This window comes from Drosophila arizonae, chromosome 5 (assembly GCF_054131065.1).
Source record: "Drosophila arizonae isolate 15081-1271.41 chromosome 5, UAZ_ARI_1.0, whole genome shotgun sequence".
Taxonomy (NCBI): domain Eukaryota; kingdom Metazoa; phylum Arthropoda; class Insecta; order Diptera; family Drosophilidae; genus Drosophila; species Drosophila arizonae.
In genome coordinates, this window is record NC_142925.1 from 8,344,481 (window position 1) to 8,368,598 (window position 24,118).

General features: G+C 36.6%; 3 protein-coding genes and 1 pseudogene across 11 annotated transcripts in view; all 4 read left to right on the plus strand.

Annotated features, from left to right (window-relative positions):
- Positions 1–24,118, plus strand: part of Epac (Exchange protein directly activated by cAMP) — a 71,592-nt gene that overhangs the window by 21,329 nt on the left and 26,145 nt on the right. Inside the window, exons 1-2 of one of the 8 annotated variants that reach the window (XM_089470748.1) lie at positions 21,293–21,727; positions 22,056–22,260. The exons of 4 other annotated variants lie outside the window; for them this stretch is intronic. In XM_089470748.1, the coding sequence (XP_089326874.1) occupies positions 22,201–22,260 (60 nt within the window). In that variant the 5' untranslated portion in view covers positions 21,293–21,727; positions 22,056–22,200. 3 more of the 8 variants (XM_089470751.1, XM_089470747.1, XM_089470750.1) reach the window with 3 other exon arrangements.
- On the plus strand, positions 11,945–13,760 carry LOC108616574 (Cytochrome P450 6a2). Its single transcript, XM_018011863.2, has 2 exons — positions 11,945–13,101; positions 13,161–13,760. The coding sequence occupies exons 1-2, from the start codon at positions 12,000–12,002 to the stop codon at positions 13,577–13,579; spliced, it is 1,521 nt and encodes a 506-aa protein (XP_017867352.2). The 5' UTR covers positions 11,945–11,999; the 3' UTR covers positions 13,580–13,760.
- On the plus strand, positions 14,153–15,871 carry LOC149268450 (cytochrome P450 6a2-like). Its single transcript, XM_089470771.1, has 2 exons — positions 14,153–15,293; positions 15,355–15,871. The coding sequence occupies exons 1-2, from the start codon at positions 14,192–14,194 to the stop codon at positions 15,771–15,773; spliced, it is 1,521 nt and encodes a 506-aa protein (XP_089326897.1). The 5' UTR covers positions 14,153–14,191; the 3' UTR covers positions 15,774–15,871.
- LOC149268451 (cytochrome P450 6a2-like) lies at positions 16,040–19,915 on the plus strand (annotated as a pseudogene). Its single transcript, XR_016270380.1, has 2 exons — positions 16,040–17,310; positions 17,370–19,915. The product of XR_016270380.1 is annotated as a cytochrome P450 6a2-like (transcript).

The window sequence follows — 24,118 nt, forward strand, 5'->3', positions numbered from 1 at the left end:
CCCGTCCAAAAGAATAACAAAACATAATACAAACTTTAAGGCATTTATGCTTTTCATTCATTTTGGCTTAACACCTGTGACTACCTGTCGACCTCTCTCGCTCTCTCCCTCTCGATTTCTCTCTTTCTCTTTTCATCTACCTTTTCCAGTTCTTTCTTTTTGCAATTTAAACTTTGCTAATTGCTGACAAAAGTTCCAATTGCATTTTATATATATTTTTTTTGTCCATTTTATTTTTATACTTAACAAGTGAAAAAACTCGGAAATTAATTTAAGCAATTAGCATAGAAAAAAAAAACTTTTTGAAAAGTTACTTACATAATTCAAGCTAAAATGAAATTTGAAAGTGGAACTGCGAATTGGGAATTCATCTTGACTATTTTAATTAGCAAATAGTTTTGTGTATATAAAGCAATAGGCTAAAAATACTACTTCAAAGGAATTTAAAAAATAACTTTTTTTTAATTATGAAAATAGATACCATTTTTTTTTTTTTTTTTTTTTTTTAAGAAACTTTGCGGAAAAATCGTACTAATTATGCTCCTAGTATAGGAAAATACTTAAATTTTATAAATTAAGAAAATATTATGTATTTAATTCCAGTGGAAGAAAATTTATAAAAATACATATATACATTATAATTTTGCTAATATAAATATTATTTATTCAACTAATCTAATTTATACTTTAAGTAAGTGACATGTCGACTACAAAATATTTGACTAGAAATATGTAAACAAATTTGTTTATGCTTCCAATCAGTGCACAAGACAATTATTTGTGCAGCTTATCAGCAGCGGCTTTAGCCGACATTTTCAATGTTGTATTAATTATAGATAAGTCGCATCAAATGTGCTAAAAGCCTAGAAACTGCAGACTGTGTGCTCCATGAATAACATCCGCATAACGAAAATTAGATAACAGAGCATCACATGCGCTATAAAAACATTATTAATATGGGTATACAAATCTATCTCTATAAATATATGTTTCATGTAGGCGCAAATGTTTGTTATGAGCTGATAAGGTGCTAAATATAGTCGCACATCGAGGTGCTACTAAAGGCCTTATTATATAAATTATATATTTAAATATATATATATATATATATTTTTTTTTTTGCCAAACACAACAAATTAGAGCTCAGTGAAATGGAATATAAAAGCCATGCGGGGGATGCGTGCGGGTTTTTGGAATTATATATTATATGAAACGTGTTGCTCGTAAATTTACGCACGTTCAAATTCAAAACGTGCCCAAAATCCACACAAACAAATGTGAAAAGCCGCCTACACACACACACCTACACACACATGCAAATATACAATTTTTGCCATCATTTTGATTACGTATACATGTATATATATACATACACATACAATACATATGTTTGCCGTCTGTGTGTGTGTGTGTGTACTTAAGGCCTACAAACAACAACAATCAACGTATGAAAACATTTATAAATGCGACTCTGGCCGTTTTCCATGCCAATAAGCTTAATGCCAGCATTTGATGTCAATTACCATAAATACCAGACGAGTGACAATAGGCGAAGGTTGAATACTCTTATTGCTAGAATGAATATTTCGTATGAGAGTTGAATTTATTGAGCCGAATGCCATTGAGAATTGAATAGAAAGGCGATGTTCGTAATAGACACGAAAGCATTGTAGAGAAAGAGGGAGATCAAAGTGGAGAGACAGAAAGTGAAATAAGCTAGAGGGAGAGAAAGAAGAAGACCAGAGAGCGAAACCCAATACGAGAGAAGGAGAGATAGAAAGAGATATAGAAAGAGAGAGAGAGAGAGAGCTAGATAGAAAAGAAAGCGATGAAGGGGGAGAGTAAGGGAATAAAATTGACGTAGAGTAGGAAGGAATCATTTTAAAATAGTGCACAGATGAAGACAATGAGAAAAACAGAGTAGAGAAAGAGAAGTATACAGTGAATACGAGGAAGAAGGACAGCTCAGAGACTCTGGTAAAACAGACAGATTTTAATAAATAGGTAATTGAGGAAACGATGCTCGAAGAGGCAAAGAAATAAAAAATCAACGTCTCAAGTGATTATACAGTTATATATAAATAGAAAACTAACACTCGAGAAACTCATAAAACGAACAGCCACAAATTAAGATTCTCCATCAAATATGTCACTTGAGACGATCTTGTCCACAATCTTCTGTTTTATTCAACCCATTCAGCATAGTTAAGCTACCCACTTGAGATGTATCAAATTGAGTAATAATTTGCAACATGACACGACAAGTGGAGGCGTTGAATGTCGCGGCTCGCATTAGATACATGTGACTGCTCTGATCAGCCTTGCCCCAGACATTTGTCAAGTTCAGTGCCGTTCGCCATGCGACTGCAATTTGTTTTGGCAGATGCGCTAACACGCACAACTTTTCCTTTCGCTTGCCGCAAATTAGAAAAGCAATTTTCCAGCAGCAACAGCAAAGCGAAAAAAATCAAACAAACTTTCCAAACAAGCAAAATCAATATTTGCACAATTGAAGAATTTCAAATTTGTTAGCTTGCAGCAACAAAAAATTAAAAAAAAAAAAAAAAAGCAAACGAGCACACAAAGAATTTATCAAATAAAAATTGAGTTCAGTTGCGTTGCGTATGCTGAATTGATTTAAACAATGTTTGTTATTTGCCAGGCAGCACAGAAAAAGTTTTATTTTCTTTACTCTAAGCTAACTCGCTCTTCCTCCCTCTCTCTCTCCCCCTCTCTTGCTTTTCATTTGCATTTTGGGGGGCCAAAAGTCAGAAAGCGGCAGCCAAGCGAGCTACTCTGGCAGCTAAAAACTTCAAAAGGTTTGCTCTCAAGCCAATTGCAAAAGTAAAAAAAAAAATATTTATCAAATTTCTATATATACAAAAAGATGGGAGCAAAAGTGACAGGAAAAGTGTTTTCATAAAAGTTGTTGAAGCGCTTTTTGCGACAATCAGTGAGAGATAGGTAAATATATAGACAAGAGTTTTTGGCTTCAAAAATATCTTCTATGTGCGTTTCGCTCATAACTTTTTTCATATCAATAAAAAACTTCAACAGGAAGTTTATTAATTACTATTTTAAGCACAACAAGCCAAAAGCCATAAAACTACAAAATTACATTAATTAAAATGTCTTTAAGTCTTTAAAAATTCCAAGAGACTCAACTGGGATTATTCAATTCGCTTAACAAATTTTTATTAACTATAATGATTGAATATTAATAAAAAAAATAGATTTTAAAATTCAGCAAGCGTAAGCAATGAGATCATTTTAATGAGGGTATATTCAAGTCGTTCTTCTACTAATTTTAGTCAAATGCCAAGCTTAATCCAATCTTCACTTCAACTAAATATTCATAATTTTTTAAAAGGCTTCAATCAAATATTGAATTATTTTTGTAAATGGATGAAACCTTTTAATATTCCAAGCAAAAGTAATTTGATTTGCATTTTTGCTCTGCGTCCAACATAAATAAAATTGCAGCTGCCATTGAAGCATTGATAACGAATTGAGGAGCGCGTTCGCTCCAGGCACAGTCAAAACAAATCGATTTTCTGACCAGAGACCGGAGCTCTCTCTGTGTGAATGTGTGTGTTGATTTTGGTTAGAAATATGTTTGGGTTTTTTATGCCTATGGCACACATGTTTGTGCGCCCGATGCGGCACAACGTGGCCTAATAAAATTTCAGTTAACGAAAATAAACGCGTTGAGTTATGCAGCCAAGCAGACGCAGCAGGCGATTGAGAGGGCAGAGAGGGGAAGCGGGCAGAAGGCAGGGCAGCAGGAGCCATCAATAGGTGGAGCAGCAGCAGGAGGCGGGCATAACATGTGGTGAATCGTGCCTTATAAGCTTTCGCCAACCAAAAAGCCAGCCTTACCACAAATTCTTAGTCCAAATAATAAATATTATGTTTATTTTGCTGGCATTTGAGCGGGAGTGGCGTCTGCTCTAACAAAGGGTTAATGTTGCTTGACGAAATTGTAGCACTCTGCCTTGGAAAAATAAATGTATTATATGAGAAATTTATTTCCGTCTATGTTGTTGAAAGCCTTATAAAGGTATTCGATGTGGGCAAGTGTTAGTATTTTCAGATTTTATATAATATAAAAGCGAATGGTATACGTATGTACATATTACCATAAATAAATATATATGTAAATTTGGTTTAATTTTTTTTTTACAAATCATTCTTTGTATACTTTTTTTCTTTATTTATTTTTATTTTATTTTAATATACATATTGTTTTTTATTTTCTTTATTATTATTATTTTTTTTTAAATTTATTATTATTGTTAGAATTTTATTTTATTTAATTATTTATTTATTTATTTTTTTTTTTTTTTAATGTTGTTTACTTAAATTGAACTGAAATATTTCCAAAAATGTATTCAAAAATTTATTGCATTTAATATGATTTTAAATTTAAATGCATAAAACATTTTAAAAACTATATTTTTAACAGACATGTAAAAAATATAGAAAAACATCTGTTTAAGAATCAATATATTATGTTAATCATATATACAACTAGCTGGCCCGGCAAACGTTGCATTGCCCTCTATATTATTTCTAGGTAAAAAATTGTTGAAAGCTATGTTGTTCAGGCTGGGATACACTGATTTGATTTGATTTTCATTCAAGCACCTTGTTGTAAACGACATTCTTCGTTTTTTGGTCGGGTGCAAGAACAAATAATGCGGATCGTTTGCCAACACGTGAGCATGCCACGTACAATTGACCATGAGAAAAACACGCATTTTCTAGATTGAGGCCACAAATAGTCAAAGATTGGCCCTGTGACTTGTTGATCGTCATGGCGAAGGCAAGACGAAGCGGGAATTGAATTCGTTTAAATTCAAAGGGCATATCTGTTGAGCTCATCGGAATCCTAGGAATAAGAACTTCCTCATCTTTAAATTTTCCTTTGAGTATCAACGCGTGAATCACATTGCTCATCAGTTTTCTTATCACCAAACGCGTTCCATTGCACAGTTTTGGTTGGTTTAAATTTCTAAGCATGCAAATCATGGAGAATTGCTCTTTTCATAGCTGTGTTCATTTCTTGACGCCGGTCAAGTTGTTCTTCCATATTGCCCATGAAGTATATTTGCAAGAATTTTTGCTGTGCATCTTCAATAGGTTGCAATGATCCAATGCGATGGCAAATCTGGCCTTGAATCTTTAAATTCAAAGCCATAGTTATAGTTATATTTACAAACACTATTTACAGAAATCTAACAAACTACATTATTCAAAATTTTTTTTTGGCAGTCATAGAAAATAAAATTTTTAACGTAAATTACCTTAAATATCCGTCTCCAATATTTTCCGCCCCAAATTATGTCATTTGGAAACAGGCATTGTATTTTTGAGTGTTCGCTAGAAAATGTCGTGATTCTAGTGTTTCGCCATAAAGCAGGGAACGCAATGGCTATGGTGACCGCTAATGGCAATGTCACTTTACCACTAAGGCAGCACAAACCGGGCGTTTCACCAGCAAACTTCAATGCGCCACAATGCTAGCAAACAACGTCCATTGGACCAATGCAAACTAAACGATTCAAGCTGTAATCAATGGTGCAATCATATCGAAACGCTGCTCGATTCAAATCAATCCTTGAACCATTTCTTATTGCCATTTCACGGGCTGCCTCTCTTTGAGAAGCACGAATTAAGGCCCTTCTTCCCTGGGTACTAACGCGGAGCCTTTCTCGGGCGATTTCTCGCTCTTCGTCAGATAATTGACTCGCGCTATTCCGTTGCCTAATTGCATTATGGGTCCGCCGGGAAAGATTAGATCTTCTAGGACGCGGCATTTTTATTAATAGTAATACTGCCCTCGCACAAAACCATATAAAACAATCGAGAAATATAAATATAAATAATTTACACAAATTTATGTTTGAGACAAACAAATACCTGAACTTTCGAGATATTTAGCTTTTGTAAAAGTCCAAAAATACAATTTTTAATAATTAACTTTTTTTTTTTAATTTCGAATTTTGAATTTTGAATTTTTTATTTATTTTTGATTGTTAGGTTTTAATCTTTTGATTTTTTTTTTTAATTTTTGCAGATTTTTGATTTGAAATATTTATAAAGTTTAAAAGTCCGAAAATATAAAAAGCCAAAAATACACTTTTTAATAATTACCTTTTTTTTTTTTTAATTTCGAATTTTTAATTTTTTATTTATTTTTTGAACAGTCAGGTTTTAATCTTTTGATTTTTTGCAGATTTTTGATTTGAAATATTTTTCCTTTTGATTTGAAAAATTTTTTTTTTTTTTTTTTTTTTTTTTTTGAATAGTCAGGTCTGCTCGAGGTCAGGAGACCGTAGACTGACTGACTACATTTGTTTATTTACTTCTACACTATTGTCAAAACTGTCACTGTTACCAAGCCTACTGGGTATAAAAAAAATTTGAACATTTGGGGAAAAAACCGCGTTTTTCAAGTATTCGGCAAATTTTTTCAGTATTTTTAAGACCCTATACTAAACTCGTTGCGGAGACAAATCCAACAAATCAAAAACCATGAAAATTGGTTCAGCCCAAATCAAGTTATAAGCAGTCTTCACTTTTACACAACTTTCTTTTATATATATAGATAAATAAACGTGTTTTTTTTTTCACTCAGCTGAAATTTCTTCAAAAATTTTCAAAACAATACTAAAATTTTCTTTTAGAGTATTTAGCGTCCTGCTCGCACAATTGTGGTCAACTTTTCCCTTCTGCTGTATGCAAATAATTCATTTTAAATGACTTTGTAACTATTTGCCTAAGCCCTTGCTCAATCTGCTGCCCTCTGCCTGCAATTTAGCCTCTTTTTTAGAATTTCTTCATATTTTTGTTCTCCATTTTATGCCTGGCAGAGGCCGAGCAGTTTTATCGAGCGCACACGCGGCTTTCGCTTTTGTGACTTGAAAATTTAAAATCGAAATTTTTATCACCCAATAACCCAGAAGTTTGCTCCGCTTCACATTGTAGCATCGTAAAAGGTACAGTGTATACAGTGTCTGATGGCCATGTCTTTTATTTTTTCCCCATCTTTCGTGTTTTTCTGCTGACTCGACTGCAACATAAATCATCATTTGTCAAGCGAATGTCCGGTCTGGAGTTAGCTCGGTTAAAACCAGCCCACTGGGTCAACTAAGCAATTTGTGCAGCATATTAAATGACCATGAACTACGTACTACTGCCACTCACTCACTCACTCGCTCACTCAGTCACTCAGTCAGTCAATCATTCATCAAGTTGGCTGTTTTATTGCAATTTCGCTTGCTGCTCAATGAATATGTCAATCAGTTTATGGAATCGTATGAGGAACAAAACAGTTCATAAATAATCTATATGTCACAGGGCTGTTGCATTGTTCCCATGGAATTGGCATTAAATCAATATTAAGTAGCCGCCGCATTGGCTGCCTGGCGCCACTCACTGAATGCCATGCGTCATACCAATTCGCATGCTTGTCTCCAATGTCAAACAATCAAAGCTGCTTCCAAATACATCACTCTCTTTCTCACTCTCACTCTCTCTCTCTCTCTCTCTTTCTGTGAGTGTGAAAATCAATCAGCATTTTGTTCGATGAACTTGTCAGGCAACAAGTTGAGCGACTGCCACAGCGACAGCGACAGCTGCTGCCGCATTCATTTCACATCCTGACAATTTTATAGCCACAGCATATCCTGCGGCCACTCGTGCAGCACAAGGTAAAAATAATGTATGTAGATAAAAAACGAGAAAAAAAGTTTGGCAGCTAATTATCTGCTCTGGCGCGCAGCGTTTAAAAATAGCTACTCTTCATTCTGGAAGGCTATAAATGTCGAAAGTTGTGAATTCGTTATCAGGCGGCTTCCTAATACCTAATGCCCCCAACGGCAGCGGCTAAGACGTGGGACTTAAGCGACAGATAAAACGTTTTGCGACAGAGCGAAGCAAAGCATGAAATATGCAATGTTAATGTTCAAGTTATTTATAGATATTACGAATAAACGTTGAAGGTGAACTTTACAGAAGAGTACAGCAATTTGAGTTATCGTTTTGATTAAATCAAGGATACAGGTCTTTAAATGTAAGCTGCGGTTAGAAATTGTTGAAAGCAGCTTTATCGTTTAAGGATCAATATACTACAAATAAAGGATTAATATACCACAAATAAAAAAAACTTTAAGCATTAATGAGCTTTTTACGTATATTCGTTTTTATAAACAGATGCAAACTCTCTAGCTAACTAAGCACGATCGTAAATACATAGAATCCATAAGATTATTTTTACTTTCAGTAGTCTTTAAAATAATCAATTAGAAAGCTTTATGGTCAAATAAATTAAAATTAAAGCAAATCAATTCATATTCAAAATTCAATGAACTTTCTATTCAATATTTAAAATTTCAAAATAAATTGCATAGAAATCCCCAAAGACTAACGATTAAATGCAAGCTCTCTCACATATTCAATTTTGTTTTATGTTACATTCATCTAAAGTTAGCTGGCTTCCGAGCACACAGTCGCCTGATTATGATTGGGCATATCAGTCAGAGGCAATCGGAAGGAAGCTGACATCAATTTGGCTGCCTGACTGCTTGGCGCATGCAATTGACGAAATAGCGAGAAAGAGAGAGAGCGGGAGAGGGAGAGTGAGAGAGAGAGACAGAGAGGAAAGGCGAGAGAGAAAGAAATTACATTCAATTCAAACAGTAAACGTACACGCACAACAAATTTTCATATTTTACTTTTGGCTTGATGTATTTTCTTTTTTACTTTATTGTTATTTTTGTTGTTATTGACAAAAGCAACGCACATCCAATTTGAGCAACAATTGGACGACTTGACTTGAGTTGGATTTACCTTAAGCATTTGTCGTTGCCAGCTGCAGTAGCTAGGCGTGAGTGTGTGGGTGTGTGTATGCATGTGTGGGTGTCTTTAGTCGTAAAAAAGGTATTGGCCTGTCCTTGAGCCTTTGCCGTTGCCTTTGCCTTTGAGTCGAAATGGGTAATCAGCTCTGCTTACATGATGTGGATTTCTTATTGTGATTTTGCTTTGAAATTTACATAATGTGGCACTGTCTTGGCTGCTGTCACGTCGTTATGTCAACACACGCACACACACACACACACACACTCGCACTCTAGCCTCACTCATATATCGCATCTTCAGCATACAGGAAATGCGCACTACTCCCCATTCACAATTCACAATTCACAATTTGTTTAAACTGACTGCTCGGGGGTAGCTGCCAGACACAAACAAAACTAATTTATGCAACAGAGAGAGGGAGAGGGAGAGTTACAGGTTTAAAGACAGTCAACCATTCAGTCAGTCACTCACTCAGACGGAGCACACACACCTTGAATTGTCTAGGGCTAAGACGTTGGACCCTTTTTCTGGCATTTGCATTTAAAAGAGCTGTCTTCGCTGCGGGCTTAACACCTCCAAACAGTCTCAGCTCGCCTCCGAGCTGTGAGCAAACAATTAGCTGCCTGTTTACATGAATTCCCAAGATGCTGGAGCCTGCGCTGGCGTAATTAGCAATGCCGCTCAGCTCAAACGTGTTTTTCTTTTCTCATTTTTTTTTTTTTTTATTTTTGTGTGTGTATTTTTTTAGCATTAAGGGGGTGTGGCCGTGCTGACTCGGGCTGAAAGAATAGTTGGGAGCAATTGTTTGTCTGCTTGCTGTCACCTTGACAGCAATCCAGTCAACAACAACACAAGAAGGTAGCAACAAATCAGCTGCACAGCTGACTGACAGCGGCAGCAGCAGCAGGAGGAGGAGCAGCAGCAGGAGAAACAGTAGCAGTAGCAGTAGCAGCAGCAGTTGCAGTTGCATTTGTAGATAAAGATGCCCCAATGTAAATGCGGATACATTTGAAGCAGATGCTGAATGTTTACCCTGTACTTAAAGAAACTAGCGAGTATAGCCCCACACTCAAAAGTAGCTCCAATGAAAGATTGAAGCATTGAGAGTGAAGAGTCTAGAGGAAAAGTATATATATTTATATGTATTTATACTCCCAACAATATATAGTTAGCCTTCTATAATATATGAAGGCTAATCTTATATTCTGATTTTTTAATGAATAAAAATTTTAAATAAAAACAGGAACTTTGGTATATATCGATTTTCTTTGTAAATATTGTTGTAAAATGTAAATACATTTGCTTAAGAGCTAAGCAAATAATAGCTTGAATATTGTTAAATATTAAATTATTATTAGCAATCAAGAAAATCAGCTTGATTAGGATTTGCCTCATATTTTAAGTTGTCATTAGGATATAGCATGGGCAAAGATATCCTAAAATTATATAAATTAGGCTCAAATCTAATCGATAAGTCTACTTAAATATTGCTACAGGGTAAACGCTAGTCGAGCACTCCCAGCACACGCCCTTCACACACAGTTGACGAGGTTTTCTTTTGTGCTGCTTCTGCAGATTTGAGCCCGCATATAGTGCGCGCTCTTATGTTACATTTAGATTTGCATTTTTATTTAGCGCATAAGTGCAGTCTCCCCCTCCCCCTCCCCCTTCCCCTTCCCAATCTACGCTTTTTTGTGGGCACCACAGCACCTGACTGTGTTGAAATAATGCATTCCACTTTTTGTTTCAGCTCATGCATTCATTATGCTTAAGAGCAAGGCGAAGAAGAAGAAGTGCGCCCGCTCTTCATCTCGTACTTGACTGACTTTTTATTATCATATATTCCCTTTGTTTGGCCATATAGCCATAAAATTCACATGATTCGCTGGGAGCAGCTCAAGGTCAGCTTTAAAGAATGTTGAAAGAACAACAAAGGGAAATTCATTTTAATGGACAGGTGTTAAATATATAAGGCACACACACACACATCTCTTAAATGTCATTTTTAATATCACACACACACACACACTTACACTTGCACTCAATGCCCATAATTAAATAAACGTCAACTGGAAAATATTTGCTGGTAGCGCGATTGCAGCGCTTAAGTCCGCCTGTTGCTGTCAGCCGCAGTCCACAAGGACGAAACCATAATGGACAGCAAAAGGACACTCACATACACAGAAAGAGAGCGAGAGAGAGAGTGAGAGCTGCAGAGAGAGCAGCTTTAAGCAACGCACAGTGCCAATAATTGCGTTTGCTTTGAAAGCAAAGTTGAGTAAGCACTTCACACTGTTAAAGCGAGCTGTGAAAAGAGAATTTATAATCACTTAGGTGACATCAAATAATAACAGTTATCCCTAGATTCATTCCATTAGAGTGCTCCTACATTATGAATGGAATAAGTTTACAAATGCTATTACAGTTATTACAAATCACAAGACGCTGATTAGCCAGCCAAGACAGACAGCGAGAGAAGGCGAGCAAGCCTTTGCCTCATAATTTTATATATATTATATGAAAACAAATTTTAAAAAAATTACAGAATAAACTTAAAATAATAATCATACATACTTGCATTAAAAAAAAAACATAGATCACATTTTAATAATTTTAGATATATATAGTAAATTCACTCTGGATAGAAGAAAAGCATTACAAACTATTTGGCTTGAAAAAAGCTGAAATTTTAAGTCCAATAGGATGGGATGGGGTATTTATTTTTAATGTGCGTATGAACAAGATAAAAATACTGAAAAGATTCGCTTCGAAGACCTGGATATACTTTAAATATCAGTTAAGTCGGTAATTCGTATTCTCCCCTTATCACTCTCGCATGCTAATGCGATGCTGCTGTTATGTAGGCCGCTGCCTACCGGGGACAACCTGCTGGGTTCCTCTAACTAGTATTTGTTAAACATTACAGGTTAGTGGCCAGTTCGCCTGATAATAACAGCTATCGCTGAACACACACTTGACTCAACTGCGGCATCAGTATGACTAGCAGTTTCAGGCCGATCAAAACAAACGAAATATAGCAACTCATGCTGAGTTACAAACAATCGGCATAAAATACGCTGCGGCCCTCCCAGCAGCGATCAGTTTTTGCCACCGAGTCAGAGAGAACTGAACACAAAATGTTGTTTATCATATACTTGCTGAGCGCCATATCAGCTTTGCTGGTGTACTTGCTGCACCGCAACATGAACTACTGGAAGAGCCGGGGAATACCTCAGGAGCCGCCACATCTCATCTATGGCAATGTCGTCGGGTTCAGAAAGACACGCGTGCTCAACGATCTGGTGATTGAATACTACAACAAATTCCGAAAGAGTGGACATCCCTTTGTGGGCTTCGCCTTCATCCAAAAACAAAGCGCCTTCATTATGGACACCAAACTGGCAAAGAATATTCTCATTAAGGATTTCGCGAACTTTGCCGATCGTGGACAGTTCCACAACGAGCACAACGATCCCCTCACTGGACATCTATTCAATTTGGATGGCAAACGTTGGAGGGAAATGCGTCAGAAGCTGTCGCCCACATTCACGTCTGGCAAGATGAAGTTCATGTTCCCCACAGTCATCAAAGTGTCCGAAGAATTCGTAGAGGTAATGATGGAGAATGTCCCAGCTAAGACTGGAGGAGCCATTATTGAAATCAAGGATCTGATGGCACGCTTCACCACCGACGTCATTGGCACTTGTGCTTTCGGCATCGAGTGCAACACGCTTCGTACTCCAGTGACTGATTTCCGTACGATGGGCCAGAAATCTTTCACCGAAATGCGACATGGAGTTCTCCTAACTGCATTTGAGTTTAGTTTTCCGAATTTGGCAAGAAAACTGGGCATGCGCATGATTCCAGAAGACGTCCATCAGTTCTTTATGGGATTGGTGAAAGAGACCATTGCACTCAGAGAGAAGGAAAACATTAATCGCAACGACTTTATGCAGATGCTCATCGAGTTGAAGCAGAAGGGAAGTTTTACTATGGATAATGGTGAAGTAGTCACAGGATTGGATATTGGAGAGCTGGCAGCTCAAGTATTTGTCTTCTACCTGGCTGGCTTCGAGACCTCCTCATCAACCATGACCTACGCTCTCTATGAACTGGCCCAACACACAGACATTCAGGACAGACTAAGGGAAGATATTCAAGAAGTACTGCAGCAACACGATGGAAAACTGACCTATGAATGCGTTAAGGCCATGCGATACTTGGATCAGGTTATTTCTGGTAAGACCGCTCTATTCGGCTTTAAAGGGAGCTCAACTAAGTCATGATATCGTTACCAGAAACCCTCCGACTGTACACTCTGGTGCCTTTCCTGGAGAGGAAAGCACTTAATGATTATGTGGTACCTGGTCATCCCAAATATGTCATAGAGAAGGGAACACAGATCATTCTTCCTGCCGCTGCCTATCATCGGGATGAAGACCTTTATCCCGAACCAGAGAAGTTCGATCCAGAACGATTCTCACCCGAACAGGTGGCAGCTCGTGATTCTGTCGAGTGGCTGCCCTTTGGGGATGGGCCCAGAAATTGTGTGGGAATGCGCTTCGGCCAAATGCAAACACGAATTGGTCTGGCCCAACTGCTAAGGAACTTCAAGTTCACAGTTTGCGATAAGACTGATATACCCCTTATATATGATCCTAAATCGCTTATAATAGGCACTATTGGAGGCATTTACTTGCGCGTCGAACGTGTTTAGAATTGAATGTAAATTCTTTTAAAGACGTCCAGAGTTGCTTACATTGGATTTGCCAAAGAATTTCATTGCTTTGCCGTGCCAATCAAACAGATCTGGCTAGTTGTATAAACTTTAAATTTGCATATCTTTTAAGATTTATTTTTGTAATATATGTGATAATTAAACCAGAAAACGTTATTTACATCTGGGAAGAAATTTCCCCAATTATTACCCTTTGGGAGTGCTTAGAGTCAAAATGAGCCCGGTGACCTTTTTGGGTTGTATTTGAAATGAATCAAATATGCATCAATGCATTAGCTGTGAATACTTGTTTTATTCCGACTACTTTCCACTCTTGATTTCGTTTGAGAACTCAACTCTTATAGCTCAAATTCTGTTCATCTTTTCAACAAATAACACATTAACTGAGAGTCTAGCCATTTATACGACTCTTTGAGAACGATTTCTTGGACTACATATAAATACAGATATGAAAACAACAAATTATCATATAAGCTGTTTGTAAGAAACAAGAACGAGAGGGAGAGTGAGCGAGAGAGCGAATATAATACCAGCAGATTGCTTTGCATTCGGACAGTGCTTGAGTGGAAGTCGTTGAGAGCGGGTCACGAAATGTTCTTCTTAATATACTTGCTGAGCGCTATATCAGCTTTGCTGGTATACCTGGTACACCAACAAATGACCTATTGGAAACGCCGCGGAATTCCTCAAGATCCGCCACATCCGATCTATGGAAATGCTGTCGGATTCCGAAAAACTCACACGCTTAGCGAGATCATGATAGGATACTACAACAAGTTCCGAAAGAGTGGACATCCCTTTGTGGGCTTCACCTTTATTCAGAAGCAATGCGCCTTCATTATGGACACCAAACTGGCAAAGAATATTCTCATTAAGGATTTCGCGAACTTTGCCGATCGTGGACAGTTCCACAATGAGCACAACGATCCCCTCACTGGACATCTATTCAATTTGGATGGCAAACGTTGGAGGGAAATGCGTCAGAAGCTGTCGCCCACATTCACGTCTGGCAAGATGAAGTTCATGTTCCCCACAGTCATCAAAGTGTCCGAGGAATTCGTAGAGGTAATGATGGAGAATGTCCCAGCTAAGACTGGAGGAGCCATAATTGAAATCAAGGATCTGATGGCACGCTTCACCACCGACGTTATAGGCACAGTTGCCTTTGGCATTGAATGCAACACTCTTCGTAATCCTGACACAGATTTCCGTAAAATGGGTCAAAAGTCTTTTACTGAGCTGAGACATGGGATTATTCTGACTGCATTTCAGTTCAGTTTTCCTAACTTCGCAAGAAAACTAGGCATGCGCATGATTCCAGAAGACGTTCATCAGTTCTTTATGGGATTGGTGAAAGAGACCATTGCACTCAGAGAGAAGGAAAACATTAATCGCAACGACTTTATGCAGATGCTCATCGAGTTAAAGCAGAAGGGAAGTTTCACAATGGATAATGGTGAAGTAGTCACGGGATTGGATATTGGAGAGCTGGCAGCTCAGGTGTTTGTCTTCTACCTGGCTGGCTTCGAGACCTCCTCATCAACCATGACCTACGCTCTCTATGAACTGGCCCAACACACAGACATTCAGGACAGACTAAGGGAAGATATTCAAGAAGTTCTGCAGAAACACGATGGAAAACTGACCTACGAATGTATAAAAGCCATGCAATATGCGGATCAGGTTATTTCTGGTGAGCTCAAACAGCTAGTGCTTAGAGAAGTAGTAATTACGTTGTGCATTTGCTTTAATAGAAACCCTTCGGCTATACACTATTGGACCTTTCCTCGAAAGGAAAGCACTGGATGATTATGTGGTACCTGGTCATCCCAAATATGTCATAGAGAAGGGAACACAGATCATTCTTCCTGCCGCTGCCTATCATCGGGATGAAGACCTTTATCCCGAACCAGAGAAATTCGATCCAGAACGATTCTCGCCCGAACAAGTGGCAGCTCGTGATTCTGTTGAGTGGCTGCCTTTTGGGGATGGGCCCCGAAATTGTGTGGGAATGCGCTTCGGCCAAATGCAAACACGAATTGGGCTAGTCCAGCTTATAAGGAACTTCAAGTTCAGCGTCTGTGATAAAACTGATATACCTCTTACATATGATCCGAAATCACTTGTACTTGGCACTATTGGTGGAATTTATTTGCGTGCCAAACGTGTTTGAAACACAATTTGCGATACAAAAAGTCATTAAACTTGGGATTTAATTGAAATAAAAATCTGTATGACGTATAAGTTAAATAAAGTGAAACCAACTTTTAATAGGCATCGTAGTACAGATGAGACTATTTGAGCTGGCTTCTGAGGCTGAGCTTTATTTGCTCTGAATTCCGGTTTGGGATTTCATTAAGTTATGTTTTAAATAAAGCTCAAAGCCAAAGCTTTTGCGAAAGTTTTCCATACAATTTTATAAACAAAAACAGTTAACTGAGTGTATGAAACTGTGTGAAGCTCGTCAATTACTACTATCTGGACTTTTAAATTCATAACAAATGTATATTAGTAGAACCAGATCGCTTTTATACAGAAAACAAAACTCAATAGATAACCAGTCCATTTCGTCGATCGAGCTCAGTGTTGGAATAGAAGTTGTCGAGAGCTGAAGTCAAAATGTTGTTTTTTATATATTTGCTGACTGCTGTATCAACATTAGTTGCATATTTTTTGTACTACAATATGAACTATTGGAAGAAACGGGGATCCTCCACATCCAGTGTACGGAAACATGATCGGATTTAGGAGGAACCGTATAGTCCATGAAATAATGGGAGATTACTACATGAAATTCCGGAAAAGTGGTCATCCTTTTGTGGGTTTTAGTTTCCTGCAAAGACGAAGCGCTTTCATTATGGACATTAAATTGGCAAAGAACGTTTTGATTAAAGACTTTACTAACTTCACCGATCGTGGACAGTTCCATAACGAACGCGACGATCCCCTCACTGGAAATCTATTCAATTTGGACGGCAAGAGATGGAAAATAATGCGCCAGAAACTTTCACCCACTTTTACATCCGGCAAGATGAAGTTCATGTTCCCAACTGTCATCAAGGTGTCCGAGGAATTTGTAAAGATCATAATGGAAAAAGTCCCAGCTAAGACTGGAGGAGCCATCATTGAAATCAAGGATCTGATGGCACGCTTCACAACCGACGTCATTGGCACTTGTGCTTTCGGCATCGAGTGCAATACGCTTCGTAATCCTGACACAGATTTCCGCAAAATGGCCAGTAAATCTCTTGTTGAAATGCGCCATGGAGTTATCTTAACTGCGTTTCAGTTTAGTTTTCCGAATTTGGCAAGAAAACTGGGAATGCGCATGGTTCCAGAAGACGTCCATCAGTTCTTTATGGGACTAGTTAAAGCAACCATTGCACTTAGAGAAAGAGAAAGCATCAAACGCAACGACTTTATGCAGATGCTCATCGAGTTGAAGCAGAAGGGAAGTTTTACAATGGATAACGGTGAGGTAGTCTCAGGATTGGAAGTTGGAGAGCTGGCAGCACAGGTGTTTGTCTTCTACCTGGCTGGCTTCGAGACCTCTTCATCAACCATGACCTACGCTCTCTATGAACTGGCCCAACACACAGACATTCAGGACAGACTAAGGGAAGATATTCAAGAAGTACTGCAGCAACACGATGGAAAACTGACCTATGAATGCGTTAAGGCCATGCGATACTTGGATCAGGTTATTTCTGGTAAGACCGCTCTATTCGGCTTTAAAGGGAGCTCAACTAAGTCATGATATCGTTAACAGAAACCCTCCGACTGTACACTCTGGTGCCTTTCCTGGAGAGGAAAGCACTTAATGATTATGTGGTACCTGGTCATCCCAAATATGTCATAGAGAAGGGAACACAGATCATTCTTCCTGCCGCTGCCTATCATCGGGATGAAGACCTTTATCCCGAACCAGAGAAGTTCGATCCAGAACGATTCTCGCCCGAACAGGTGGCAGCTCGTGATTCTGTTGAGTGGCTGCCCTTTGGGGATGGGCCCAGAAATTGTGTGGGAATGCGTTTCGGCCAAATGCAAACACGAATTGGTCTGGCCCAACTGATAAGGAACTTCAAGTTCACAGTTTGCAATAAGACTGATATACCCCTTACATATGATCCCAAATCGTTTGTATTGGGCACAGTTGGCGGTATTCACTTGCGAGTTGAGCGTGTTTAGGTGGAAATATGTAAATGTGTTCTGGACCGTGTTATCAGATGACAAAATAGTTGGCGATGCGGTCATACATGTTTATATAAACACGCATGATTCTTAATGACATATGGCATCTGTATTTATGTAAATGAGAGTGTTTTTTTCGAATATAACACATAATTAAATGCGAAACTTGTGGTGTGAACGGACTCATTAATACCCTCTATAAATACAAATGGCTTCTGCAGTAGAAACTCGAAGCATTTGTAAGATCTTTAAACCACTTCAGCTGATAAGACTCTCTGATAACAAACTGTTTCTATCTTTGTTTTGTTTTTGCAGTCACAACAATTAAATTGTTAAGCCTCAAGAGCTGTTTAGATAGTTAGATTATACTATCTGTAATCAGTAGGTTATCACAAATTTTTGATTGCCTGTCGGTTGCTTGTTGCTATGATAGATATTGAATAAAATAAGATTTCTATATTGATTTAAGTGCCAGCTACAGCTGTTTTAAGTTTTCTGAACTTCGCATAGAACTTTCGCAGTTGGATTTGCAAATAGTAAAAATAGCGGAGAAGAAAATCATTGAAAAAGTTACCTTAATATTATTTTTTTTTTTTTTTTATATATATCATTGATGCTCTGCTTTCTCGCTCACTTTACCTATAAAACATTTTCTCATTTTCTGTGTAATTTTATTATCTCAGATCTGGTATTTGCATGTTAAGCTCCACGAACTTTTATCAAAACGTAAAGAAAAAACAAAGTTCTTTTCCATTTTGGCATTTTATCTGTTCAGCGTTTCACGCTTGAACTATTTTAGTTATTTTCATTCGAATTGGCACCGAATGCTTTAAAGCATCTTCCACTAGCCGAAATACTCTCACATGAGCATTAAATTCCCTACAAATACAAATACATGTATGTAAATAAATACATATACATATATATAGAAATCAATGCATGTGCAGGGAATGTACATATGTATATATATGTACGTATGTATATAGCACTGCACATTTCCCATGCCAAAGTCAATTTGGTGGAAATATTCTTAAAATTCAGGTCACGTCTGCGTAAATCAAACTATTTAAAATTCTCTCCACATTAAACTCGCATTTTAATTATGCATGAGAAGATAAAGTGTTTCTGTTTTCATCATGTTTTTATCTAATATCAGCGGAACATGCAACCCCGTGGAAAATGAGGCATGTGCAAAGAGCTGCAAAAAACAAAAAAAAAAAAAGCTGCATTACTCTGTCCCAAAGGCGTGGAAATATTCTATTAATTGTGTCATATTCTAACGGCTCAGCTAAAAATGTCATTAAAAACGTTTTTCACACGCTTTGCGCTGGTCACAAACATTAAAATAGTTGCTGTTGGTGCAAATCAGCTAAATGATTTGCAGATACCCTAAGTTGGGTCACAAAAAGAGGAGTCTTTTAATGGAAGAATATAATATTTATTAATAAACATGTATATCTATTTATTCAGCCAAGTCAAAAACAAAATTTTTAAAATTTTATAACAAAATTAAAGGTTTCAGGGTATTTTTTAGTCGAGCATATTCAAAAATTTTTAATGAATAAAATTAAAATATTTAAAAATGTTGCACTATATATATTCTTTTCATCTATAAAATAAAAAAAAATGAAAATTAAAAATTTCAATAAATAAATATTCAAATGAAAAAAAAAATATGTTAAATGAAATTTGTTTTCTATTTTTAACAAAAATTTTATTTTTGAGTTTATTCTCAATATTTAATTAATTAATCAACAGCGAATGAAATGCAAATAAAAAATCAATAGGAAAAACAGGAATAAATAATTAAGCGCATTGAATAAATCAACTGAATAATTAACATGCTCACGGCACATGTTATTCACGTGTTTGTTGTTAAACAAAATACGGTTTAAAGCCATTTCGTTGCTGCTTATGCAAATACTAATTTGTATGGATTGTGAGTATCTTATGGATACACGCGATCCGTTCGTGAAATGCTTAAGCCACTGCTTACTCATTGCGAACAGTCATTGACTTGCTTTCTGGACCTGCGCTCCAACTTCACTCAAAACACTGACTGAAACCAAATTAATTACTAGTCTCAAGTTGGTTGTGTTGAACCCACAACGCACTTGCCAGTTAGGGAGTAAAAAAGCGAATTGAAAAATAAATCAAATAAGCGCAATGAGCAGGCAGCTGGTAGCAGGCAGCAGCTGTGAAGAGGGCAGGTTATTCAACCTTAACATTGGCAACACCTTCGCATAAGTCGAATACCAGAAACAGTTGCTTAATTAACAGTTGCTTAATCACATTTACTCAGTTGCTGCTAGTGGGTTCAATGCTCAATTGAAGTGGGAGTTGGGGGTGTTTTACTATTTGCAATGTACGTTGTCAATTACACTGTGAGAAAACTGCGTTCATTATTTGAATATTTGCGGACAAGTATGTTAATCTGCAACGAATGAAAGCATTGTTCAATATATAAAGAAAAGAATACAAAGTGAAATAACTTTAAAAAATAACTTAATAATTGAGAGAGAAAATACGTTTGATAAAAAATTTAAAAAACTGAAGATATTGGAAAGCTTATTCAAAACTAAAACAAAACTAAAAAGTCTTCAATTTTGAAGCACAGAAAATATCTAAATTGATTTGTAATAAAAAATATACTTATGAACAAAATTAATAAGCAATAAATCGAATAATAAATAAATCAAAAAATATTTAAAAATAAATAATACAAAATAAAATTGTTTAAATAATAGGAATTGGTAAATTCAATAAAATATATATAAATAAATATTTAAGAAAAAAATATTAATAAGTATATTTAAATTAAAACAAAAAATATCAAAAATAAGGAAATAAAAATTATTCAAAAGATAAAAATAGCTAATAATAAACAAATTCGTAAAACAAAAATTATTGACAATATACTAATTAAATAAATAAATTAAATTATAATAAATCTCATATTATATAAATGCGAAACATATTTATTAAATTACTAAACTAATTTTGATTTCTTCTTTTTCACACAATTATTGCATTTCCCTCAAAACTGTTTAAACTTCTGTCCTTGAACTTTTGCACGGTGTAGGCATTTGGGGGCAGAGCAAATGCATTTCATATTCAATTTTCGATTAGAGTGAACGCATCAGACAACACAATCATGACTATTGCCTTAGCCACAGGGCAGCAGCAAAATTAGTTGCAAGTCTACTACGGCGACAACAAGCAACAGCAGTTCGCAGCTGGTAGCAACAGTTGCTGCCAGAGACGGAAGTGTTGTTGGCCAGGCCAGGCATGTGGCTCAGCTCAGCAGTTGGGCATTTGGCCAATTGGCTGTAGGTGGAATTTACTACAGCTCCCCCCAGCGCCCAGCCGCCTTGTGTCAATGGATTAATTGCATTTGCTTGCTGAAGTAGCGCAGCTGCCGCAGTGAAAGCAGCAACAATAGGAGCAGAGCAGAGCAGAGCAGAGCGGAGCAGGGAGAGGTAGAACTGCCACAAAGTAAACAGAGCTGAAATTTTTGTGTTGACAACTTTGTTAGCTGCAGGCGGTGGTAGCTCTGGCTGACCATTACATGACATGAGATACGCGTATTTTGCATGGCTGATTGAGGCTGCGACTGTGGCTGCTCCAATTCGCGACACGCCACACGGCAGACTGTTGCTGCCACACTTCAGCGGCGTTGCATAAAGCAGCAGACAAAGGCATACACACTCACACAGACACACCTGCACACCTGCACACCTGTACATCTGGGCGCTAATTTAAAGTCAGCCGTGTGACGACTTCAACAGCCAACTCCAATTCAGTTCAGCTTGCGACGCGACAACGTGCGGTTGCACAACTTGTTGAGCACATCTCGCAGCGCGTGTTTTTCAAACAAAATTTCTGTTTTACTTTTATGGCTGGCCAAAAAACAATTATGGCCATAAATCGAAAGTGGTACGCGCTAAAAAGCCAAAATGAAAACCAAAAAGAATTCATAATAATAGATATTATGCCAGTTACATGAGCCGCATTTGTGTGTCCGCCGCATGCAAATGTTGTTATCGTCGTCGTCGTCATTGTTGTTGCTGTTGCTGTTGTTGGCACGCTTTAGAAGTACTAGCCTAAAAAAATGCTTATATATGCATGTTTTATTATGCCATAAGCAGCGCCGCACACGTTTTGCAAATTTTCATTCACAAATACAGAAAAAACCCAGGCAACAACAACGGCAGTAAAAACATTTGCATGCGAATAGTTTTTTTTTTAAACAAATTTATTACAGCATGTGACACAAAAAACAAGCGAAAAATTGTTGCAAAATTAAAATAATAACAAGCAAGAGAGAGACGTAAAAATATATATATATATTTATTTATTATAGCTAAAAGAAAGCTAAAAAAATATATATATAAATAAATAAAAAGAAAATGTTAATTCGTCACAGTTGTACGTATAATGTGGAGCAATCAACGCGACATTATGCAAAGGTAAAACATTGCATTGCATTTATGTGAATCAAAGAGAAAGAGAAAGAGAGGCAGAAGTGAAGAAAGAAAGAAATATGTAAAAAGTACGTGCCCACACTTTAGTTAAATATTTATACTAGATATAATGCAATGTGTGTATCTTCCTTTTCTTCTGAGATACAGAAATAAGTCTTTCTTTGATAGCTTTGGCGTAATGTGCTCAGTGGTTCAGTGGTGCTGTGGCTCAGTGTGTCTGCTCTGCTCTGTGGAGTCGATGGTGACATCATCATTTCGATATAGTTCGAGCTTTGCGTATGTCATGGCGAGGCTAAAGTATTTATCTATGCACAAAAGGATTTCGCTTGTCAGCGCCTTTTCTCTGTGTTTGTGTGTGTGGAAAATAGAAACAGATAATCAAATGTAATAAATCTTTTGTTTCCGCTACAAAATGATAGAGGCATGTCAAGGAGAAGCTGTCGTTTTTTTTTAAGTATTTTTTGAATAGATATTTTCTAAATAACAGCTATACATTATAGATATTATTATATAGTATATACCATAATGTAATGTTGTCAATGAAATTGATTTATAGTAGCTAGACATAGTACAACTGTAGTAAAAAAAAGAAAAAATTGCACGGATAGAGTATAAGCTGATTCTTTATGCAACTATTTCATATTATAAATATATTTAATAAACTAAAATCGAAATTCTATCTAAAGCCCACAAAAGCTTATGCTGAGCTCCCTTTAACCATTTCCAATTAAATACCAAACAATGGTCTGCACTGTAGCTGAAACATAACAAAGCAATAAATGGAAATATGAATGGAAATTGAAGCAGTTTGGCTCAATCGGATTTGTGCCATGCAACCGAAATCAAATGCTGCCAGACTTTTCCGCCGGAAAATTGTGTTGAAAGAGACACAAGTGGAAATTGGCAGCATTCGATATAGAAATGAAAGCCAGAGAGAATTAGATTAACTAAGTAGTTAGGCTAGATTTTAATGAGTTTTAGTCAAACGAGGGTAGTATTATTATTTATTAAAATTGTGATAAAATAATAATAAATGATTTATTTACTTACCAAAATTTTGCCATCTGTAAATTCATATGTTAGCTGCAACATTTTCACTTATACAGATTCCGATTTTATTTATTTTCGATTTTTCTGTAAATAAAAGTAAATTAAATATACAATTTATTAACATTTTTGTTATAAATACCAAAATATCAAACATTCAACATATGTAAATATTTAAAATACAAATACAAATGTATAAAAAATCAATAGAAACATTTACCCTTAGCAAAGAGCTTAAAAGCGCTTTATAATTGCAAACCATAAAAATAATTATTATAAGGCCCATCGATACATTCAACATACTATTTCGCGTTCATTAAATGAATTCCACTTTCTTTGCGCTGCGATAAACAAATATTAATATAGCCCGGTCGCTTTGAGTTCTTTGAACGATTAAAATTCGCAATTAAATTGATTTCTCAGTAAAATGGACAAACTTTATTATGTTTATGCTGCGATTCGGATTTCTATATGTTGTGTGTGTGTGTGTGTGTGTGGGTCGATTATATGAACGATCCATGGTTCTCGCGCTTATCTAAAACACATCTTTGCTTGCCCCAAAACAACAATTAGAAAGCAATCAAATAATTTATAGCGTTTATAGCGCCGACAAAGCGCACAAAAGCGGAAAATACTTTTTTGAGTTGTCAAAAACAAAAGTCGCCATAAATCAAGTCAAAGTAAATTGAAATTTTCAAAATGGGACGCCGAAAGTATTCAGCAGTCAGCATTTTGACCAAGCGACAACAATAACAATAACAACAATTGTAATTACACAGCCGAGAAATAATTAAAT

Coding starts and splice junctions, on each gene's coding strand:
- LOC108616574 (XM_018011863.2), top strand. CDS start 12,000: ATGTTGTTTATCATATACTTGCTGAGCGCCATATCAGCTTTGCTGGTG. Junction 13,102..13,160: donor CTTGGATCAGGTTATTTCTG/GTAAGACCGCTC, acceptor TATCGTTACCAG/AAACCCTCCGACTGTACACT.
- LOC149268450 (XM_089470771.1), top strand. CDS start 14,192: ATGTTCTTCTTAATATACTTGCTGAGCGCTATATCAGCTTTGCTGGTA. Junction 15,294..15,354: donor TGCGGATCAGGTTATTTCTG/GTGAGCTCAAAC, acceptor TTGCTTTAATAG/AAACCCTTCGGCTATACACT.